We start from the raw sequence: 25708 nt of genomic DNA on the forward strand, positions 1-25708 counted from the left end.
TCCTGTGCCCCATATTCTCTTTTCTTTTTCTTTTTTTAGCACATTCTTGCTTTCTGAAACTAAAAAATGCTCCAGTTTCATTTTTCACTTTTCCTGCCTCAGTTCTGGAGTCCTTCTAGCTATCCAAAAAGCCTTGTGTACTTTCACTGGAGAAAGATGATTTAAAAACCAGTTCTGGGTGCTAGGTATTGTAATTGTTACTTGGGTAGATATCACTGCTTTTATTGCCTGTTAGTGGACAAAGCTAGAAAACATATATCTGTACTCATGTACGCACACACTCACAGACATGCACACATCTGTAGTTATCTCCTATCTCCATATCTATCTGTATACATAACTTTTTTAAAGGGTCCATATTAATAGCTCTTATTCCAACCCAGCACCACAGAGTTTATTCTAGCCTTCTCCCTTTCCTGTTTGTAACTTCCTTCTCAGACCATGAAAAACCTGGCTCTCATTATCTACTTATTGGTTTAATCTTAGTATAAAGTCCTTTCAAAATTCCCAACACGTATTCCTGTAAGAAATGCATTTACCAGAATACAATATTTCTGTACAGTGTCCAGTACACTTAGTGTATCCATTCAAAATAATTCCACAGTTACTTAAGTCAGCTTCCTTATTCCCCATGTCCTTCAGTGTGATTATGTGATTCATTTGTAATATAGTTAGATTTATTTGTCATAAGCAGTATTCCACCACCACTCTCATGTCATGGTGGTTTGTTTGTTTCTTTTGAAGTTTATTCAGTACAACTCACTCTTTATGATGTAAAGTTCTATAGAGTCTTAACAACGGCATAGAATTAAGTATCCAAAACCACAGTTTCATACAGAGCAGTTCCAATGCCCCTACAATTCTTTCCCTTTGTAGGGAACCACTGCCCCAACTCTTATCCCTTGGCAACCCTTGGTCTATTTTCCATCTCTATAATTTTGGCCTTTTCCAGAGTGTCAACTAAATGAAATCATAAAATAGTAGCCCGTTGGGTCTGGCAAAATGCATTTAAAATTTATCCATATTGTTGTAATAATCAATAGTTTATTCCTTCATATTCTGAGTAGTATTTCAATATGGCATCTGGGCTGGTCTCAACTGGAGGATGTAAATAAAGATATTATAAATATTCATATGCAGACTTCTGTGTAAACCTAACTTTTCATCTCTCTTATGCAGATACCTAAGGGTGGGATTGCTGGATATGTGATAAATGTAGGTTTAACTACATAAGAAACTGCCAAGCTGTTTTTCCAAAATAACTATGTCATTAGATTTCTCTCTAGCATTGTATGGAAAACCCAGGTGCCTCACTTCCTAACCAGCAAGCAGTATTGCCAGTTTTTGTTTTGCTGTTGTTTTTAGTTTTAGCAATATCAATGGATGTGTAGTGATACAGCATTGAGTTTGGACTTTGGTATGCTATTCACTGGTTTTATGACCTTGAGCAAGTTATATAACCTCTCTGCTTCAGTCTCCTGAACTGTCAGAAAGGATAAATACGAGTGCCTACCTCACAGACTTTTGAAAATTAAATGAGATAATGGACCTAAAGTCCTTAATACATAATAAAAACTTTGATACATAATCAAGAAAAAAATTAACTATTCACCTTCCTTTCTCCATTTAATGTCTTTAAATTTACTCCCTAACTCATCAAATTTGCTAAATATTTATCCTAGGATGAAAATAGCATTTCCAGGTAAATTGAATGATTTGTGTCTAAACTCATAGGTTTTGTACTTTTCACCACATTTGCAATTGTCAGTTCCTTCCTTTTTAACTTTGATATATTTGACAGGATATCTGTGTTTTCCTGAAATATTATTTCTTCTTTTTGCCTCTGATTCCAATTCTAAGTTTGGTTCAAGTCCAAGTTAAACTCCACCTCTCCTATTGCTGACATATTTCAAGTCTTCTAAGAGTGTGCCTTTCCCTAAAATACATTCCTATTTATTCTCAAAATTTATGGGAATCCTTTCAGAATTATATTTAGAACTTTTTCAAAATAGACATGCTTACTCCTGATTCCTTATTGTGTTTTTGGTGACCATTGTAGACACTTTGAAAAAGTGGCAAATGCCCTTTCCCTTACTTCCCTTTTGACTAGTTCACAAACCATAATTTAGGAAATGAATACCTTAATAAATATGATTGAATTCTAATTATTTTCATATCTAAACATAAAATACAATTGCCTTTCTTATTCTCAAAACTATTTTATACTAGCCTTAGCAATTCTGGGAGATGTATTTTCAAGATGTTTTTAAAAGTTCCCAAGTGACCTGGAAATTATTTCGTGACTTTCCCTTTGAGTTTGAAATGTTTTAATAGATGTCCCTTAGAGTTTCCTGGTGGCCTCTAATTGATTTGATACTGAGAAAGTTAAGAGGAAGGAAATGTTTAGCATCATCTTTAATTTTTTGAAGCAACCCACAGTGTAATAAGATAATTTAAATTCCTCATTTTTTTTCTTTAAAAAAGATATACTTAAGGACAAACAAGAGATTGGCTTTCTTATTGGACAGTTTTTCTAAGAAAACTTATTCACTTAATATACTCACCAAAAGCTTCTAAATTGTCAACATACAAAATTAGCCTTGAGTAATTTTTTAATGTCAAGTATTACCTCTAACAATTATAAAAAATACTAGAAATAATCCTTAAGAGAACCTACACTTCATGATTTAAATGTAAAATTTTAAAGTTGCCATCCTCCAAAAATTAATCTGGAAGAATAGAGTTACTCTCTGTTGAGATGGGGAACTCTTCAGAAGAAACACGTGTGGGATTGGTTCAGGGATGTAAAAACAGATATAAGGAGTTTGGTTTGTAACGTGTTAAGTTTGAAATGACTACTACCATTGGAGATATTGAGTAGGCAGTTTGGAGTTGTAATAGCTGGACTGAAGGTACAAATTCAGGAATTATCAGCTAAGAGGTAGTATTGAAAGCCACTCTGTGGAAAGGAGTATAGATAAAAAAGAGGTCCAAGGACTGAATCTTGGGACACTATAGTATTCAGACATTAGGCTAATGAGGAAGAAAGTAACCAATGACACTAAGAAAGGAAAAAAGAAAAAAACAAGAGCATGTGGTACTATGTTTCCAAGTAAGAATATATTTCAGGGAGAATGGAATAATAAATTTACTAATAAAATCCTACTGAAAATTCAACTAGAATGAAGATTGAGAATTGAGAATTGTATTTAGCAACACAAAGGGTGATAGTGACCTTGACAACAGTGAGTTTGGCACAGTGTTATTGAAACCCTGATTGGAGTGGGTGTATGAAAGAATTTATATATATATCTCACAACAACTACAGTACAACAAGCATAACAGCAAGTTTTCTGAATGGGTAAACAAGTGTGCAAAATGAGCAGTAGCTAGAACTGGAGAAAAAAGAGTTTCCTTTGTTAGGATGATAGAAAATATATTCATTTTTACTTGCTAATAGAAATAAATTGGGAAAAGAGAGAATTGATCATACAGAGGATGATTGGTAGATAATTACCCTTTTGTAGCTAAGAGAAGATGAGGTAAAGTGTACAAAGGGAAAGGCTTTAGGTCATGACCTGAAAAACTCAAACAGAAAGCAGTGCATTTTTGAGACTGAGAATATTCAAGGGGGTCTTGAAATTTTGAGGCGAGGAAAAGATATGAAGCAGTTACCTAGGAGAGTAGAAAATATGATGCTAAGATTTAGGACAGCATTAAAGGCTCATCTGAGATTTAAAGTGAGACATGTCAGCAGGTAACTTCTCTCTAGCCATATTCACCTGCAGGGGTGGAAGGTGGAAGTAGATAGAGGATAGAATTTAACTAGGATTGGGGGTTTCCCAGAAAAATTACAAAATGAGGATATGGCAGGAGATTTGAGGGTATATGTAATAGATTTTATATTAATGGACTCGAAATTTAAGCTAGCTTAGGAAGCCATCAAGGAGGCAAAAGACATTCAAATGTTTGTAAGATCAGTGGACTGTGATCCCTGGTAGGGTCAAAATACTGTGGGAGTGAGAGCACTAGAGGAAATGAGCAGGATACCTGAAACTGAAATTTTAGAGTATTTGATAATGAAAAGATCAAGATTATGACCATGGTTTTGAAAGAGAGAAGGTCAGATCGGATGAAGAAATCCAGGAAATGAGAACTCAATATTAGAAGGTTTATAAGAGTTTTAACTGGCATAGTATTAAAGAGAAGGAAAGTAAGCCAGAACACAAATAAGACTGACACCAGACACTAGATTCAGAAAATAATGACAGGGGAAAAAAAGTGAGATAGCTGAGGAAACACCTGATGATATAACATTGAAACCTCAGGGAGGGAGTTAGAGATTACAGAGAGAAAATGGCTTGGAAACACCAATGAGGATTAAGGAGCAAAACTCCCCCCATTTCAAAAAGAGTGGTATATGCCATGTAGAAAAAACCTGAGGGATGGAGTGTCCTCAGAAAAGACCCAAATTTCACCCAATTAGCCCACTGGGAAGGGAATGCTCAGAAAAGAGGTGAGTATATGGTACAGGAAATCCTGCTGAAGACTGTTTATACCATAAGATTCAGAGGAAGGGATTTTGGTATTTGGGCAGGGGTAAGAAGGAGAGCTAAAAATAGCAATGCCATAATGGGATGAGAGTGCTGGACAAAAGTGATGATGACTAGAGTAATAGATTTTTCTCAGTGACAGACTGAAAGAAAAAATGAGATTAATCCTTCCGGTATCAAGGCAGGTAACAATGAAAAGATACACCTATTATATGTGTATAGTATGATTCCACCTGTTTTTAAAAAACAAATACATGTTTGCATTTGCATAAACAAAATATGGAGCAATATATTAAAATCTTCTAAAAATTACTTTTTAAGAGGGAAGTATAATGTTCGATTTCTATAGTATATTTTTGTCTATTGTCTGAATTTTTAAATCATGCACTACTTGCACAATCAAAATTTGTAAAACTCTAATATGAGCAGGTAACATCAGAGTGTGTATATAATGATGCCTGTTATGTTTTTAAAATGTGGGGAAACAGAATGATAGCTGTAGAAAGTGAGAGAGTGGCATGGACATATATACACTACCAAAAGTAAAATAGATAGCTAGTGGGAAGCAGCCTCAGCACAGGGAGATCAGCTCGGTGGTTTGTGACCATCTAGAGGGGTGGGATAGGGAGGGTGGGAGGGAGGGAGACGCAAGAGGGAAGAGATATGGGAACATATGTATATGTATAACTGATTCACTTTTTTATGAAGCAGAAACTAACACACTATTGTAAAGCAATTATACTCCAATAACGATGTTAAAAAAAAAAAAAGAATGATAGCTGTGACCCGGTCAAAATGACATACCAGATAATTTCTCCAGAGTGGCATCACAAGACAGATATTAAACTGTGTAACTTTTGAAGTTTTAATTATAATCACATCTAGTGAGAAAAAGTAGAGACAGAGACAGAGAAATAGAGGAAGAAAATAGTTCTGCTTACACATACTGTAAAATTTATCTCAGATATAAACACACTGTAGACATTTTTTTCACCCAAACATATTTGTTAACTACCAACCATATGCCAAGTATATTTCTCTTAGGCCTGGGAAATGGTAGTTTTCAAGACATTCAACAACCTTGCCTTATTTATATTCCATATGAGCACTGTTCAATAGAGACATAAGTGAGCCACATAAGTAATTTTAAATTTTCTAGCAGCCTTACCAAAATAGTAAAATGAAACTGTTAAAATTAACCTTAATAATATATTTTACTTAAATTCATACATCAAAAATAATAGTTTCTACATGTAATCAACTTAAATATTATTAATGAGATATTTAAAAAATTTTGTGCCATTTTCTTTGAAATCTGGTGTGTATATTACACTTATAACACATCTTAATTTGGACACTAAATTTTCATCCGATATACTTCATTTGCATTTAAAGTTGATAAACATACAGTCTTTAAAAGTACACTTATATACACAAGTTGTTCTAAGCATATTTCAAAGGTTTCAAATAACTAAATCCATTACCAAAATTACAAAAACTAATTTTATAGAAGAAAACTAATTTTATAGAAATTAAGAAAAACTAATTTTATAATTAGTATCCAAATTAAGAAAACTAATTTTACAGAATATTTTTTTTTCATTTTGCATCAAAAACGTTTTGGTTTCAAAACTATGTCTGTCCAAGTTAAGGATGTTTATTAACTTTTGTGTCAACTCAGTACTAGTGTTCTTCAATTTTTTTTTTTTTTTACATTTTGAGGACAATTTACATAATCCTGTAAATTACAATTAAAATCTGCACATTGATTCATATTGGAAAATGTGTAGATACTATCATTGATTTGTATTATGAAGAGCTGTCATTCCAACATAAATTCTTTTTTTTTTTTTTGTACATGTCTTGCTAGGTCACAAATAAGTTTCTTCTTTCTTTGATGCTACAAATTCCGCTTGCTCATATGCAATGTCATATCGATAAATTATGTAAATTACGATTTTTTTGTCTTAGATTATTGAACATTTGGCAAGAATCTTTTTGGTTTCAAGAAAATTTTAAATTAACAGTACAGTAAATCTTTATAGCATTCATCCATAACACAACCAACAAAAATTGGCGAAGAACACAAGATCATTAAATGTATTCTCTCTTCTCTCTTTCAATGGTTTCCATAAACTGGCAGTGATTCATAGAACTTGCATACATATATTGAATAATTTTAACAGCTGTATACATTATAGTTTTTATATAATTGCTTCAGAAATCTGAGCACAAATATTTTTAGTATATATTACAGAGTGGAATGAAACAATAAAGGAAACATCAGTTTTAATTCCAAAGAAACTAGAATTTTGACCCAGCATAACTAGCTGAAGGACTATACATAAGGATAGAAATTAATTTTTACATAATCTAACTGAAATTCATCTCTAGCAGATGGGAAAGATTCAAAAATATCTAAGCTACAATCTCTATTTTTATGTTTGTAAATAACATGTCTTTGTTAACTTGCATGTCCTCGGAGGAAAAATGCTCCCAAAATACTGATTGGATAGTGTCTCATATAATGCATGACTTACCTAAAACTAAAAAAAAAGAGTTTGCAACTTTCCCAATTTTAAATTAATTTGACTTTTTTTTTTTATAGAAAGGGTTTGTATTCTGTCATTGTATGGTGGCTTAATTAAAGATATTTTATTTTAGGAATATGCCATTTCTAGTCTTTCCTCATAATATTGTAACAAAGTTTCCATAACTGTAATAATTTGTCCATTCCTCCATATAAAAATCATGTATTGTGCAAGAATCCAAGCCATTTTAGAGCCTGCCAAAATTACAAACTCAAATCACATTTAAAAACTAAATTAATAAGTAAAAATTCTAAAATATTGATTCTGTCCCATTAATTATGGTTACATTTACTTTTTAGGCAAATTACTGGAAAACAGCATTTAGCTAGGTTGTTAAATTCTAATCTGCATGAATTTAGAATTGGAAAATTTATTTATTAAATGTATATTCTTTTTCAATGACTGATATGTTTTAGATCCACCATCTTATTTTATGTTTTTTCATTAATCTACTTTTTAAAAACTACTTTAAAAAATCCTATCAAACTGCTTTTGATTGGACAAATTTTTCTTAGTCTCATTTTTCCTTTTCAATTATTTAGAAAGAAATATCCTCAATTCTATCCTTAAAATAGTAGTCCATAAAACTTTGTCACACATAATATCTCAGAGGATACAGCACAATATCTTTTCTTTCCTTTTTAAAATTATATGAATGTTAAAATGTTTTAAAGTTTATGAATTCCACTTTTTGGTTTAGTTTGATTTAAACTGCTGGCCATTATTAATGACCAGCAGTTTAAATCTGCATTATATTTATACCTCCCAAAGTAATCTTTAGAATACTTTTGTTTGTTTTTTATTAATGTCAATACTGATTCAGAAAAAAATTCTGTTAAACATAATTGTAAAATGTTTTGTTAGACATGTAATTCTGACTTCAGGCAACTAAAAATGTTGACACATTGACTGTTGATAGAAAACTTATTTGCTGAAAATGTTTCCTAATGTTATTCACTATATATCTTAATTTTAACACAGTGGATAGATAAGCTTTTTTGTATTGCTCTGATGCAGCAGATTGCAACTGGCATTCATTACAAATTTTTGACAAAACTTCTTCCCCTTTTTTTTTCTGCTCCTTTAGTCATAGTACGAGCTTCCTCATCTCCATTTTATTCTGCACAGTTATATGTTTTCATTCTAAAGTTACAGTGCATCCATACTTATTTGTAAACTAAAAATATTTTAATTATAATGAAAACTCTCATATTATTTCCATTTAATTACCAATTACAATTTAAATAAATGTTACTGTAACTTGTGCTGTTCGCATAAAATATTCAAATACACACATTACAATATTACTTCATTGTGTAAAAAAAATCATTTGAGTTGAACCAATATGTTATCATCTAGATTTGTGACACGGTTACATGCGATACTGTAAATGAGGCACATTCCCCAACACGCACATTAAAGTAAAACAATAATATCTTAAAGTGATGCGATAGGTAAAGAAAGTGTAGTCTTACCAAAACTTTAATATTGTATTTATTGGAAAAACATTTTACATTCCTTTAGTTTTTAAATTTTAAAATGTGGCACTAACCACATTCCAAGTGCTCCATAGCCACATGTAGCTAATGGCCACTTGTATTGGAAAGCACAGTTCTAGACATTTAAAAAACAGTTCATTCCATGTCCTGGCTATTGTAAATAGAGCTGCAATGAACATTGTGGTATATGACTTTTTGAATTATGGTTTTCTCAAGGTATACGCCTAGTAGTGAGATTGCTGGGTCATATGGTAGTTCTGTTTGTAGTTTTTTAAGGAACCCACATACTGTTCGCCATAGTGGCTGTATCAGTTTACATTCCCACCAACAGTGCAAGAAGATTCCCTTTTCTCCACACCCTCTCGAGCATTTATTGTTTGTAGATCTTTTTGCTTACTCAGCCATAAAGAGAAATGAAATCGAGTTATTTCTAGTGAGGTGGATGGACTTAGAGTCTTTCATACAGAGTGAAGTAAGTCAGAAAGAGAAAAACAAATACTGTATGCTAAGACATATATATGGAATCTAAAAATAAACCAAAAGATCTTGAAGAACCTAGGGGCAAGACAGGAATAAAGACACAGACCTACTAGAGAACGGACTTGAGGACGCAGGGGAAGGGTAAGCTGAGACAAAGTGAGAGAGTAGCATGGACATATATACACTACCAAATGTAAAACCGATAGCTAGTGGAAAGCAGCCACATAACACAGGGAGGTCAGCTCGGTGCTTCGTGACCACCCAGAGGGGTGGGATAGGGAGGGTGGAAGGGAGAGAGACGCCAGAGGGAAGAGATTTGGGGATATATGTATATGTATAGCTGATTCACTTTGTTACAAAGCAGAAACTAACACACCATTGTAAAGCAATTATATTCCAATAAAGATGTTAAAAAAAACAAAAAAACATAAAATAGTTCCTTGACAGTTTTGTAAAACATAGTATGAGACTAATAAACCCTGCTCTGGATCTCCATTTCTTCTTCAGTGCAATTGAGATCATAATACTCTTCAAATTTTGTAAAAATATTATGCAGCTCTAGGGGAGATGGCACACTGGGGGTGTTAATAATAATGTTTATCTTTTAAAATCTCTAAACAACCTTTTAGAAATTCTTCAGATAATTTTTCATACTCGAGATAGTGTTATGAGCTGCTCAGAATTACAGATTTATAGTAAATATATTTAAGTATTAGAAAAGGGATCAATTTTGAAAGTATAAAATATAGTCCCCAGTGAAGGGAAAATTTTTTCCCAAAAACAAGTGGTTTTGTACTTATTATAATTATTGAAAATGAAGAGTAAATAAATAAAAAGTTTTTCCTCTAATGAACATTCAAGATAATTGCAAACTACTCAAAGAGATGAAGCCTAATTTAAAGTTTAGCCATGAATAAGAGTATCAAATACAATATACTTCATATTATGGATCTCAATACTATCTTTCTGGTATGAATAATATGGTATGGTCTCAATCTTTAAAATAACCATTTCCAATTTATTATATATATATTACATCTTATACTTTTTGGTTGACTGAGAAGTGTGTAGTTATATTTCAACTCATTTTCATATTCTAAAGTACTGCAATTAACACTTCTTAGTGAAAAGTTCTAACACTTCAGTATTACCTTTTCAAACACTTCTCACTTTGTAGTGTATGCCTGGCACAAATCCCAGAATGTAATTCTGACACACCATTTTTCTTACTGTAGGAGTTAATACAAGCTTTAGGAAAGTTATTTTCTATAAGCAACAGAAATCAATCTCGGTACATCCCCCATACTTTCTATCTAGAAACAAATATTCATTTAAATATTTATTAGCAAGTCATTTACTGATGGCTAGGCACTATACAGTACAATGTAAAGAGTGAAGGAAATATGTTGAAAAGGTTTAGACGTTAGGGCATTTACAACCTCGTTGGTGAAATGGAAAAGTAAATTAATTAATTGGAGGAATCTATGTGTAAATATAATCAAAGAAACCCAGGTCAGATGCATAGGAATGCAAAAAAAAAAAGAATCACTTGGTCTAAGGTGCAAGCAGGGGTGTTGATAGATTGTTAACAGAGCTGAACTCAGCTAATGGATAGGATATCGATGTAGTTGGATGTGGATGCTGTGTGTTCTTATTGGGGCCAAGCAGCATGAGCAAGGTCTGAGAGGCAGAAAAATACTGGGCATATTTAAGAAATTGCAAGAGGCAAAGATTACATGGAGTTAAAGTGCATTATAGACATAATATGTTTTGAAAAATAGTAGATGGTGAAAGAGATTTGATACAGACAAAATTATGGAGGACCTTATATAGCAGGCTGAAAAGTCTGGACTTTTTTCAGTGAGCAATAAGCAGCCTTGACATGCATGGCCATGGTCAAAATGGAATATAGATTTAACACACAGAAGGAAGACTGCTAAACATCAGTTACAGACTCTGTAACTGATGTTTGAATAAGGACCTTAGGTCATTATTATCCTAAAACATTAAAAAAATGTTTAAATTATGTTGCTAAACTATAATTGTTAAAGCATAAAGTAGATCTATAATGTAAAAGAAAAAAAAAGAAGAATTTCAACAAAGTAGTCATAAAGGTAGTTGTGATACTATTTATTTCAGGATTACTGTGTGAGAGATGTTCCCCTTATATCATCTCTCTTAGTTGAGGGAACGGATTTTCACAGTGATTAAATGACTTGTTAAGCTGTGCAGCTAGTGACAGAGCCTGAGCCTGAGAATGAGTCCAGGAGTGTAGAACACATGATCACTACCCCTGAACGTTAAAGTGAACTATTTTTCAACCTGGAAGAGAAACAAATATTTAGACCTGAGATATATATAATCCAGTCCCATTTTTTTTTTCCAGAATGAGTTTAAGGCACATGGAGTTTAGATGATGTTCCAGAGATTGCAGTTTCCTTGGAAAGTGACTTGGGTAAAATGTACACTTGATGTTATATAAGTGAATGATTACTCTAGTTTCAACTTCATGTTTTTGTTTTTTGAAGCACATCACATTTTTGATGACTTTAAATAATGCAAAAATAAATGGTGGTTTACATGGCTCTTATTAAATGCATGCAGGATCAGTTATATGATGTTAGTAACTATATAATTATGACAAGTGTTTAGAATACTTTGGAACAAAAGCATGAAGAAAGGAAGTCACATACCATGTGATTAAGTGGGGATGATCAGATTTAGCTCTAATTTGTGTTTTAAGGACATTATATGCCAAAATATACAAGAATTCTAGGAAACCTACACTTTAACTCTTTTGCTTCAAAGATGTATAAACTAAGATTATTAGCGGCTAACTTTCTTGCCAAGGATCTTATAGTTTGTTAGTGTGAAAACAAGTCCAGTGTCTTGTTTAGGAAAATTACCAATTTGCTGGTTCTTTTTGTGTGTGTTGAGGGGACAGGGAGGGGAGAGGGCCGTGGTTGCTGAGGAAGGACTGGAAAAGTAAATGATATTTGACACTGAATTATAACAGAAGACAGATTGATGAATTTCCTAGAGAAAGGAAGAAGCCAATGAAATAAGTTTAAAGCTGAGGGTTTTTTTTTTTTTCCTCAAGTTTCTATTTGACAAATAATTTATAGAGATTGTTCCATATTAGGAGAAAAAGAAAAAAGAGGAAGATGAGGAAGAAGAGATATAGGAGGAGAGAGAAAAGAAGAAAAAGGGGGAAATAACACTTTATTGCAATAAAATTCAGTAACCTGAAAATTGGTTTTGAAGAAAAATAACCAATCCAGCTGACACAAAAGCAAAACTTAATCGAGAGCTCTAATAAGGGAGAGTGACACAGAGAATCTTGTCCACCAACCTCTCTCAATTTCCACTCTCATGAAATGTCCCCTTGGTTTCTTTCCTGAACCTGCAGACACCCAACTTCCCATCTTTACCCTTCATCTATAGTAAGCTAAAATAAGGCAAAATATTATGTTAAAAGTTAATGAAACAGGGCTTCCCTGGTGGTGCAGTGGTTGGGAGTCCATCTGCTGATGCAGGGGACACGGGTTCATGCCCTAGTCCGGGAAGATCCCACATGCCACGGAGCGGCGGGGCCCGTGAGCTATGGCCGCTGGGCCTGCGCGTCCGGAGCCTGTGCTCCGCAACGGGAGAGGCCACAACAGTGAGAGGTCTGCGTACCGCAAAAAAAAAAAAAAAAAAAAAAAAAAGTTAATGAAACAAATTTTAAAACCATTTATAAGTTTAAATGTAGCACAATTAAGAAAAAAAATCTGTTTAACCTCCACTGGTTCATCCTTTCAAGTTTTCTTTAAACTATGAGGTAAAACTCGATACTTGAAGCTAAGGTTGAGCTATTACTACTGCTCATATTGTAAACGGAGGGAGGAATCTATCAAGTATTTTCTCTATGACATATACTGTCTTTACTTCAGAGACAAATGGAGTCTTAATAATGTCATTAGTGCTAGTGCGTTTGACCAAACCAGAGGATTCACAGGGGTAAGCACAGTGAAAGTGCTGTAAAACCAGCCAACAGCACAGACTTGTCAAAGTATCTGACAAATAAAATGGGTTCCTCAATCATTATGAAGTTTGAGTGGAGTTCCTCAGGTAGAGATAATCTTTTCCAAAAAGGACTTTAACCACAGAAGAGGCAGCAGCCTGTCTGCAAGGGAAGCCTTCAGTCCAATGTGAAAACATGCATACCATGACTGAAGCATATTTATATCCTCCATGAGATGGAAAAAATTGTATGAAATCTGTTTGACAGAATTTGAATGGTCCATTAGGCATTTTAAAATGTCTGGGAGCAATACAAACAGACTTTCCTGGTTTGTATTTCAGACAGTGGGACAGTGAGATAGGCACTTTTTGTGGCCTTATTGATGTTTCCCACCAATATTGATTTATGAAGGCCATCATTTTGTCAGTAAACCAATGGTTTAATGCATGTACAGTTGTGAGAAGTGTGAATTTTAGAGTCTCCAGTAGGACTGGATCATTATTTTGTCCAAACCAGGACTTTCTTTTTTTATCAAACCAACAATTGTTGAATTTCCAATCTTGTTTTTCCTTTTCTGAGGCCAATTGTTGGGCTTCTCCAGCCTGTTTTAATAAGTTATCATTTGGGGAAATATCCCTTTGTACTATGACAGAGTTTTGGCTGTTGTTGGTTCCTTTAGGGACAACATTCCTTATGGAAATGTCAGCAAGGTGATTTCCCTTAGCTTCCAGAGAGTCAAGTTTAGAATGTCCCAGAATCTTAATAATATCTAACACAGCAAGTAAAAGTATTGTATCCAGTAACTCCTGGACATAGTAGCATTTTTAATTTTATTTCCACTGGAAGTAAGGAAGCTACGTTGCTTCCACAATATTCCGAAGTCATCAGTTTCTCTGAAAGCATGTCTACTATCAGCATAAATATTGACACCTTTGCCCTTGGCTAAAGTGCAAGCATGTGTAAAAGTGTATAATTCAGAGTATTGGGCAGAAGTGTGTAAAGATGCTGCCTCAATGACATCAAAAGGAGTTGCAATAGCATATGCAGCACAATCTTTGCCATTGTCACCTTTTAAATTAAAGCCATCAGTGAACGATGAGAAGTCAGCGTGGCCCAAAGAAATTTCCTGCAGGTCATCATGAGGAATCAGGAAGTAACTCAGCAGCATTAAGCAGTTGTGAAGGACTTCATTGGTGACAAAGGGGATAGAAGAGTAGCAGGGTTAAGGTTATTAGAGTGGAAAAGAGTTATGTGAGGAGCAGTTCACGAAAGGACTTTGTAGGAGGTGAGGTGGCTGAAATGTTGAGTGTGGTGAGAATTCAGGAGGGTTCCTACTGCCTGAGGTACAAAAATGCCTAAAGGGGTTCTCACAACCATTCCCAGTGACCTTAACCAAAAAGGCAGTGGCCATAATGGCTCTAAGGCAAGGAGGGCATGCTTGTGCCACAAGGCCCAGTTGCTGGCTAGAATACCCCCTGGGTTACTGATGGTCTCATGTTTTTGAGTGAGTCTCCCAAAGGTATTCCCTTTCTTTCCATATATGGAAAGGAAAATAGGAATCTGATCATTGGGGTGACCAATGGTGGGTGGGTTCATCAAACTCTCCTTAAGGCCTTGGAAGCTATGTCGTCCAGGTCTTCCCATAAAAATTGGGTCAGGGTTGTTATCGTTTAGTGAAATGTATCAACCTTTGCCCCAAAGAGAGAAATTTGGAATCTAATTTCAGCAATAACCAACTAGTCAAGAAAACCTTGCAGTTGGTGCTTAATTTTGGGTTTTGGAAAACTTACGACAGCATGAGTTCTATCTGGATCTAGATGTAGCCCTTGTTCTGATATCAGATGCCCTAAATATCAAAACTGGGTTTGATCAGACTGTAATTTTTCCTTGGTGACTTTATGTCCCTTTAAGGATAAAAGCTTTAGCAAGTGGATGCTGTCTTTCTGTGAGGAGACTAGAGAAGAAGAGAGCAAAGAAACAAATCATCCACATATTGCAACCAAGTAGAACCCCTAGTGAAAATTTTAACATCCAGATAAGACTTCAGGATTTGTGAAAAATAAGAGGACTCTCAGTAAAATACTGAGGCATTACTGTCCAGGTGAATTGTATATATTGACTAGCTTCACCAACTGAAATACAGTAGTAAAGAGTCTGCTGCATAAATCAATTATAGTATTTACTTCCTGTCAGAATGGATGTTAGTGACAAATGAGGCTTAGGAAAAAGACAGTGTTAAGGGATAACAATGTTTATTGCTTGAAGGTCCTGGACAAACTTTCATCCTCAGCCCTTGGGTTTTTTTCCCACCAGCAAAATAGGAGTATTACAGAGACCAATACAAGGGATAATGAGTCCTTGAACTTGTAATCTTCTACTATGGGCTTTATACTTTGCAGGGATTTTTTGTGTGTATAGGGTGTTGATTAATTCTGGGGAGAGATTTTGAGGGAGCTATTTGAATCTTGACAGGAGGTGCACTGTGAATTTTGTTAACCTCAGTTGGAGATTTTGCCTATAAGAAAAGTGGTAGCTGATTCAATAAAGACAAAGCAAATCTGTGAGGTTGAATATAAAAACAGACAATGGCCAGACCACATATAAGACAGAACTCTGGCTTACAACCTGAAAGAAGTAGCTCAGGAAACTAGCCCTTTATCTGCAGTAACTGGCCCAGGAGGCGAGCCTGCTGTCTATGACCACTCTCTCTAGGAACAATCCAGGAAACCAAACAATAACCCCTGTGACAATTGGCCCAAAATGGCCAGGACATGATTAATAACTGATAGTTTCCTAATATTTGTCCCCATTTCCAACTTAGGACCAATCAGAGAGACAAATATGTTCTCCTAACCAATCATATATGATGTCCTTCCTCTAGTTAGCTTGCCTACAGCTTCCCCATGCAAACAGCTTCCAATCAAGGCATACCTGAAGCCTTCCCTTTTTTCCTACTATAAAGCTTTTCCACTCCTCTGCCTGCCTGTGAGTTTTTTGCCAAATGCAAGTAATGGTGGCTGACTCCTTTGCAATAGCAAGCTCTGAATAGATAGGCTTTGCTCGTTTTCATTTGGTTAGTCTTTGTTTATTTCTACAATACTTTCGAACACAGATGTATAATTATAAGTCAGATTTAGAAAACTGAATGCAGCAGCGTATGATAATAACACATGATAACCAAGTAACATATATGGAGATAGCGTAAGGATGGGTTAATATCAAGCCAGGCCAAAGAGTGTGTGTTTGGAATACACATATAAAAATTTCTACAAGTTAATACAAAATAAAGCACTCAATAGAATGGTGAGCAAAGCTTTTGAAGGCAAGACACAAAAGAGGAAAGCTAGGAGGTCAATAAACATGGAAAGATGTTTAAGGTAACTAGCAATAAGAGAGGTAAAAAATTTAAAGCACAGTAAAAGGAGATCATTTTATTTGTATGAACCATATTATTAGTATAAGCCAGGAATCAAAAAGTCTGAAAATTATTTAATGCTGATGGGGCTACAATGCAGTAGGAGCTTCATACATTATTTGTGTGCATGTATATTGGTATAAATACTTTGAGTAGTAATTTGGCAATATCCAACAAATTTTAAGATACTTTCATTATATAATCCTATACTGCTCAAGGGGGCTGTTGAGTTGTTGAAATGTGGCTAGTCTGAATTGTAATGTGCTCTAAGTGTTAAAAGTCAACAGATTTTGAAGAGCAAATATATATATATATATATATATATATATATATATATATATATATATACACACACATATATATATACATATATATAAATATATATATATATCACTAATATTTGTTATATTAATTTAAAGTTTCTCAAACTTAACACTGTTAATATTTTAGACTGGATAATTCTTTGTTGGGGGCTATTCTTTGCATTGTATATTTAGCAGCTTCCCTGGCCTTTACCTAGTCATGACCTAGAATATCTAAAACATCTTTCTAGTGATGACAATCAAAAATGTCTGCAGGGCTTCCCTGGTGGTGCAGTGGTTAAGAATCCACCTGTCAATGCAGGGGACATGGATTTGAACCCTGGTCCGGGAAAATCCCACATGCTGCAGAGCAACTAAGCCCATGCACTGCATGGGTTGAACCTGGGCTCTAGAGTCTGCAAGCCACAACTACTGAGCCCACGTGCCATAACTACTGAAGCCTGCGTGCCTAAAGCCTGTGCTCTGCAACAAGGGAAGCCACCACAATGAGAAGCCCGCGCACTGCAACGAAGAGTAGCCCCCGCTCGCTGCAACCAGAGAAAGCCTGCACGCAGCAACGACGACCCAAAGCAGCCAAAAAAAAAAGGTCTGCAGACATTGCCAAATATCCCCTAGGAGCAAACTCAACCCTGGTTGAGAACAAGTTTTAATTACATTATGAAATGGGAAACCTTTAGATATATGGTATTAAAATATATTATTAAAATAATTTTACCTGTTTCTTTTTGCTTTCTAATATGGCTACAAGAAATTTTAAAATTATTTATGACATGTTATATTCTTATTGGACAGCACTGTTGCAATCATCAATTCTACTCTAGGTTATGTACTCTAACACAAAGTTTCTCAAATGCTTAAAGTGCATAAAACTTACCTAAGGATCTTATAAAATTCAGATTATGATTCAGTATATTTGAGATGAGGCAATCTTTCTAACAAGATCCTAGGTGATACAGATGCTGCTAAGCCATGGATAAAATGTTACACAGCATGACTCTAGAGAACTTCCCACACATGCACAAAATAGGACATGAAAAAGAATGTGTATGGTGACTATAATTAACAATACTGTATTGCATATTTGAAAGTTGCTGAGAGACTAGATCTTAAAAGTTCTCATCACACACACACACCAAAAATTTGTAACTATGTATGAGGATGGAAGTTAACTAGACTTACTGTGGTTATCATTTTGAAGTATACATAAATATCAAATCATTACATTCTACACCTGAAACTGATATAATGTTGTAGGTCAATTATACCTCAAAAAAAAAAAGTTTTTAAAGAATGTCAGTGCAACACTGTATGCAATGATAAAAATGTAAATTAACCAAAAACTGTAATAACTACACACTATGCAGTTATATAATATACATGTATATATATGTGTGTGTATATAGACAATATACACACATATATGTGTGTATATATATATGTATATAAATGGAAATGAAAATCTATATCTTATAACAAGGATAAATTTCAGAAACATACTCCAGATCAAAAAACACACATTTTAAAATGTTAAAATACATTATAATAAAATATGTACAAAGCTTTAAAACATCCTAAAAGGATTGATTTCTATGGCTCCATAAATATTTAGTAAATTTCTTTAAAAAATAGATAAATATGACTTACAGCAAATTCATGACAGTGTTTACTTCTAGAGAATGCAGGGTTGGATTGGGTTCCTGCATGGTTATATACACAAGTGTTAGCACTTCTATCAATAATGTTTTATTTCTTTAACACATGAAGTAAATGTAACCAAAAAATAAGATTAGATAAAGCTGGGTAGTAGTGAAAAGACTTTCATAAATATATTGGCTTTTTTTTTTTTTTTTTTTTTTTTTTTTGCGGTATGCGGGCCTCCCACTGTTGTGGCCTCTCCCGTTGCAGAGCACAGGCTCCAGACACGCAGGCTCAGCGGCCATGGCTCACGGGCCCAGCCACTCCACGGCATGTGGGATCTTCCAGGACCGGGTCATGAACCCTTGTCCCCTGCATCGGCAGGCAGACTCTCAACCGCTGAGCCACCAGGCAAGCCCGATTATTATTCCCTATGGGTTAAAATAATTCATAATAAAAATAAACAAAAGCATGAATAAATAAAATAATGGTATAAGTCTGGCAATGAATACTGAAGTAGAGAATATGAAATTTTTAAAAAATATTTTAATAGACTTTAAAACAATAGAAATGCATTTCTTCTGAAGATATATCATAGAAATATGTATTTTCTGTATGTATTATTAGCAAAGCCACAAATGATACCAATAAGTAGAAAGGATTAGAACAGAAAAATTGTATGCTACATATTTTATCTAAAATAGACGAGACAACGTGTTTCATTTTTTCATTTTTATATCATTTGTTTTAAGTTGTTTATGAAAGGAATTCATATGCATTGAAGATTTGGAAAATATAGAAAAGAAAATGAAAAAAATCTACCCACTTCCTAAACACTCCATTATAACTATTGTCCCATAATAACCACATTTATTCAACATTTTGGTGTTTATTTCCAGTCACTCCATCTTTCTCACACATATGAAACAGATTTTACACAAGTACACACAGATACATATATGCAAAATTTCAATGTTTTACAAGGTGGAATCATATATAAACTGCATGTGATGTCTTATAATCTGAGTATGTTTTCACTTAAATCAAATGATAAATTCTCTCTCTTCACTGTCTCTGATCGAGAAGTTCCTTTTTGAAACTTAAGTGCAGTAGTTTATCTATCTCCTCTTTGTTTCACTTTCTTCTTTCAACATGCTCAGGATCACTAGCCATGCTCAAGTGTTCTCAAGATATTTTCCTAAAGAAAGTAGTTCTATTCCTAACATAAATGTAGGTGCAATGTTAGAAATAACACTTTTTTTTCCACTAGGAAAAGCATCACATGTATGGATCATGGTGTATTTAAACACTTTTCTGTTAATGAACAAGATTTTTTCCAATCCCTCACTATTATAAAGAAACACAATGCCTACTTGTTTAGATGACTCTACATAGTCATGACAATTTCTTTAAATTAAATCCCAAGGAAGATGATCCTAAGGAAAATGATTATGTATATTATTAAGGTTTTGATATTATTGTCAAATTATCATCCAATTATGTCATACCACTTTATATCAATTGGTTTGATAAAAATGTGACAATTTACAGAATCTACTTTCTACTTCCCAATTCCTATGTAGCCTGTTTACATGTCCAGGCCTTTCCATTTAGGGGAAAACGCACTGATGAGACACAATTAAATCTTTTTTTTATTACTTTTCAGATGATCTGTTTATTTAATTAAATACAGTAAATTTTGAGTCCTTCTGCCCTTCTGAAATCTGCTCTCATCTGTATAAGGTCTGACAGAAATTTCTTGACCTTTCTGGCACAACATATATTGTTCCCTATTTTGAAATCTCTTGGTATGTCAATAGAAGCTGGAAGAGTGAGTCGGATATTTGCTGTTGCTGTGTATTTTTCCCATTAAGTTTCATGCGATTTTATTTCCAAATTTAAAAACTAGGAAATAATGGTTAAAGAATTCTTAAAATTTTTTTCTGAAAGTAGACACTGTTCTAATTAAGAACAAAATAATAACTGCCAATACAATGGAGAAGTTAAATCGTAGTCCAAAAATAAAGAAAAATTTTAAAATGAGGCATAAAGTTTAGAAAATAAGCTAAACAATGGAAAATGAAGCATGTAAATTACATCAACAAATAAAAATCAGTTGAACCCCTTGGTTTAATTTTATTCCATAAATATTTATTGAATACTTAGTATGTGCCAGGTATCACTAGGTCCTGAGAAGTTAGTGGTAAACAAGATAGACACAAGACCTCCCCTCATGAAGTTTAGTCTAGTAGAGAACATATTAAAGAAGTAATTATACAGATGATGTGTGTCATCAAAAGAGATATTCAGGGTGAATTAAGCACATGTCAAGGGTTTTCTAAAGAGGTTGGAGAAAGCCTTAAACACATTATCACACACCTAAGTTCTTCTTCATCATCACTGACCAGCTATGCATAAGCCTACATCATATTAAATACTGAAATACTAGAAAGGAACACCTTTAACATAAGACATAAGACAAAGGTGACTACTGTCATCAGTAACATTTTTATGTATGTTCTCACCAAGACAAAAAGTACAAAAAACAATTCAATGCTAGTATGGGAAAGAAGCAAACAGATGAAGCATTACTTATTTCAGAGAATTTTAAACAGATGAAGAGCTTCAGTAGCATGAATTCAATATCAATACATATTTTAGGGAATATACTCTATTTCAAGGACTAGATAAAAACTAGAAATAAAATGGTGAATAAGAACTTTTCAGTCTAGTGAGTGAAGACAGACAAGAAATAATTGCTTTATAATATGGTTAAGAGCAGTGTAAAGAGTAAAAACAGAGTTTCATGGTAATAAGAAGGCCAGCTAAACTCTTTCTTTGTAAGTGGATCAGGAAAAGGCTTCCCAGAAGATGTTAAGACAAAATAGAGCCCTGTAGAGCAAAAATGTATAGAAGAATGGATCTTTCTGGACAGCAGAATTGTTTTAGGAGTGTAGGATGATTGTTTAACACTGTAAAGAAATTAATGTGGCTGAAACTGGAGAAGAATAAGAAATCTTTTTTGAAAAGATTTCTGAAAAAATATTTTGAAAATAATTTTGAAAAATTATCATGGTTCAATCATAAAAGGAATTTAGACTTTCCCCAGAAAACAGTGGGCAATGATAAAAGTGTTATAAACAGTGAAATGACATTATTAAATTTTGTCTCAGAAATGCATTCAAAAGTAAAAATGCATGTTTAGGAGTAATCTAGCTGACAAATGCTGTGACCACAACTAGAATAGTGGCAGTGAGGTTGAAGAAAAAAGCTGGATTCTGGAGACAATAAGGCCATGGACCTGGAGAGGGGCAGGCAATGAGAAAAAAAGTCAGACTCCAGGACAGATGGTTGTACATCCACTGAAATAGGGAACACAGAGGGCAAAGGATTATAATGTAAAGATGCAAGTTGTAAATGTAAAGATGATAAATTCTGGTTTGACCATACTGAGTTTGAGGTGCCTGTGCAATGTTCCACTGGAAAAGTCCAATATGCAAGCTGGTGTTCAGAGAGATGTGGATGGAGAGGCAGAAGTGTGAGCCATCAGTGCATGCAAGAGAAGCTAATTCTAGCCCTTGGGGTTAGAGATAATCACTTAAGGTAGTAGGTAAGACAATTCCCTCCTTTTCCCACTACTAGTGGACCCAGTGGAACAGAAACATTTTTAAACATTTTTATTAACCCGTTTAGGTTGTATAGGTCGAAGTGATGAACAAGTGACTCTAGAGCCCATAATTTAAATGTTGGCACAGTCAGAATAAGGTAGGGTTGTCTGCATCAGTTAGGTCTTCTTTCCTGAGATTTGCTAACTAAAGTTGAGTAAATCATTGTATTTTAGAGTGTGGGATCTTAGCATAGAAGAATTTTCCCTAGGAACACATAACTGAAAAGATGCCTTTCTATATATATTCTTACCTGTTGAACATGATGTGAATTTTCTTTACAGGTAGGGAAATGGATTAGCATACACTGGTTTAAGGATGCTGTCATTATTATATCTTATGAGGAAGGAGAATAACAATGAGTTAGATACTGTTCAGGGCAAGACAAATGAGGTGTTTCTAGTCTATGGCCAATTATTATTAATTCATTTAACAATTATTTTATAGTGGTTACTGTAAGCCAGGCATTTGGTTAAAAACATAAGATTCAATTTGGCTTCTAGGAGATCATAGTCTATTATTTAAGTAGAAAATAGACTTAAGAGTAATAGTTCCCCTGAACTAGCTGCTTCATCAGCTGAATTATAGAGGCACACTTAGTTAATACTAAGAATTTTAATAAGCATGGTAGGAAATCAATCTCTAATGTCAAAGAACTAAGAGGTCAATTGCATTCAAAGAAACAAAAAAGTTAATTTAATCAAGATTTCTCTCATTTTGAACCTTTGTCTGGAACATTTTGAACAGTATCTTTGGCCCCTTTCTCCTTTTTACTGTGGTGCTATTCCTCATAGGCCTTGTTTTGGGAGATGGTGATTGACTTGGACATGGTTTTCCAGGAAGTGGCTGGTGATTTTTACTACATATAAACTCAAGCCAGAAGACCCCTGGAGGCAGCCGTTGGTAACTAAGCACCTTAGTGGACACACAGCCTGAGAGAGTAGATGTGGTAGACTCTTTCAGAGGAGGAGAGGGTAAAGGGGGTGTAGTGGAAGAGGAAGAGGAAGAAGAGGATGATGATGAGGACGATGAGGAGGAAGAGGAGGGGAGTACGGACTGCGACTGAGGGTTACTACTTTTCTTAACATAGAGCAGCCAATCTATAGCCTGGGGCTGTTGGCTTACAGCTTGGTTTTCAGGGGCTACTGTCAGCCATGTTTTCTTCACATTAGCCTCCTTGGTGATACCAGGTTCAGATGTAGGGAAAAATTTTGATATCTCCCCCATTCCTTCAAAGTTTTCTTCAGGGACTTCATCCGGCTGATTTTCTTTCACAGGGAATGAAAAAGAAGTCTCTGGTAGGGAAAGGACAAAAACTAGTTTCACCTCTATTTCTCCCTCAGGAGTGGTCTCAGGTGCTGGGCTGACAGATAGTGTTGCAGCACGAGGGTCTTTCCTTCCTGTAAGATGGTTACATTGAGATTTTATGCAGGAAGCACAAGCTAAACAAACCATATAACTTGATGAAAGGCGGGGACCAGGATGAGGATTTGCCCTTCCCCTCATCCTTCGAAAGAGAATCTGCCTACAGAGATCTCTCTGGATTCTGACCTTGGAGAGAGAATTGATAATTTTATTTACAACATCATCAGGGACCATTCCACCTTTGATAATGTAGGGATGAATATAACCTAAAGTCCATCGAATTTCCTTATTTGGTTCTGTCTTTTCATAAAGACCAAAACTGCTTTTACTCTGGAGTCTGGAGCCCAATGTTAAAGCAGCTCTGTTCCTGATGCAGTGTTTGGAGCTTAATAATGATGGACCTGAGATATTTGGTTTGGGATGGGGTGAGGGAAGATCTGTGGCCTTGTGTTTGTCAATTAGTGAAGTGGTGTTATGAAATTTTGAGTGACACACTGGTGAACTCAAGGTCCTGAAGTTACGATCAAGTGTTTTGGGCTGGAACAATGACAAACTCTTTGACTGATGCACAGAATGTGGTAAAGGTGATTTCCTTTCTTTTGAGTTGGACAACGTTAATCTCAGAACACTGGAATTAGAGCTCAATACAGGTGTTGTCTGAGGTCTGGAATCAGGTAACCATGAGCTCAGAGTCATCTGACTGGGCTCCAAAGAAGGTGATGTCTGAAGCAAGCCATGTATTTGAGGTGTAGATTTGAGTGATGGTGAGCTCAAACATCTTTGATTGTGCTCTAACAAAGAGGTCCAACGGCTATCCAATGAAGAGGATTTCTGAGGCTTGGACTGGGGTAACGCTGAGCTAAAGGCTTTTTGATTAGGTCCCAAAGATGACAGTGTCCATAGGTATTCTGGAGAAGGAGTTTCTTGATGTTTGAGGGCATATAATGATGAACTTGAGACTCTTCGATTAGACTTCAGTGAAGGTGTTATCCAACAAAGGTCTAGGGAAGATGTATTCTGAGGATTGGGAAAGGATAATCGTGAGCTCCAGGCTGTTTGATTGGGCTCTGGCAATGATGTCCTGGTGAGGTCAAGTGAAGATGTGATCTGAGGTTTGGCATGGGACAACGGTGATCACAAGCTTTTCTTATTAGGCCAAAAGGGAGTTCTCTGGTGGAGGTGTAGTGAAGGTGTGGCCTGATATTTGGAGTGAGATAATGGTGATTTCAGAGCCCTGTTATAGAGGTCCTGTGAAATTGTGTCCTGAGACTTGGCAGAGGGCAATGTTGAGCATATTTGTACCTTCTGGTTAGAGTTTAGGGGATGCACTGCAGGGTTATTACTATGGTATTCAACTCTGACCACAGATTGGTTATTGGGTTGCTTTTGTTTTTCATCTATGTGTTGATGTGTTAATGAGCTGCTTGTGGCCAGCTGGTAAGAGCATTCTAATGGCACAAACTGTTGATCATAGTATGCTAGTGGCACCATCTTGTGTTAGTCTAGAGGTCTTTCTGAAAGCAGTTGGCTTGCAGGGATGTTTTAGTAACTGATAGAGTCTTTTAGCTGGATTCCATGGACAACAAATACTTTTAAATAAAAAACTTAGGTAGTTTCTATCATCTATCATGTAACCTTTTTGTTAATTCCTAAATATTATAGAGTGTTTCAAAATTGAGGCATAAATGAGGTTGAAAAAAGTGTCACCAATTGGGATTCTTCTCTGTCTTCTCTTTAGAGTTTTTTCCTCTTGAGGAAATAATGCCTGTTAACAAAAGAGTGAAGAAGGTTCAGAAGAGATCCTGATAAGGATATTAATTTTCTCAAACAATTTGTAGTGACTAGAGAACTACTGTGTGTGTAACTTTTGAATTAAGCTTTCTAAATGCCCAATTGCCCATCTGTAAAATAGATAAACATAATGTTTTATTTATTGGGCTAAAGACTAAATAATATATATAAAATGTGTAACAGTGCCCAAGATATAAGAGGTGCTCAATAAAAGGTAATAGTTATTGTTGGTACTCTTTCAATGATTGCTTTAGTAAAAAAAAAAAAGTCTGTGACAAGTTTATTGCATGAAATAAGAGAATCTTAAAGAAAGTGAAATGGAAGTTCTGATATGTTAGTTTTCAATTTAGATTCAATTACCCATCATTATCACCTTTTAGCTTACTTC

The 25708-nt window shown here is 34.8% G+C and overlaps 1 protein-coding gene across 1 annotated transcript; it reads right to left on the reverse strand.

The window, feature by feature from the left end:
* Nucleotides 1-22860: 22860 nt before the first annotated feature.
* CSNK2A2IP (casein kinase 2 subunit alpha' interacting protein) lies at nucleotides 22861-25020 on the reverse strand (the record flags this gene model as incomplete). The annotated part of the gene is given in 2 exon segments (XM_079704447.1): nucleotides 22861-24663; nucleotides 24667-25020. Coding segments are annotated over 2 exon segments (2157 nt in total).
* Nucleotides 25021-25708: the final 688 nt, after the last annotated feature.

Source organism: Hyperoodon ampullatus (genome assembly GCF_949752795.1).
Source record: "Hyperoodon ampullatus genome assembly, chromosome: 5".
Taxonomy (NCBI): Eukaryota; Metazoa; Chordata; class Mammalia; order Artiodactyla; family Ziphiidae; genus Hyperoodon; species Hyperoodon ampullatus.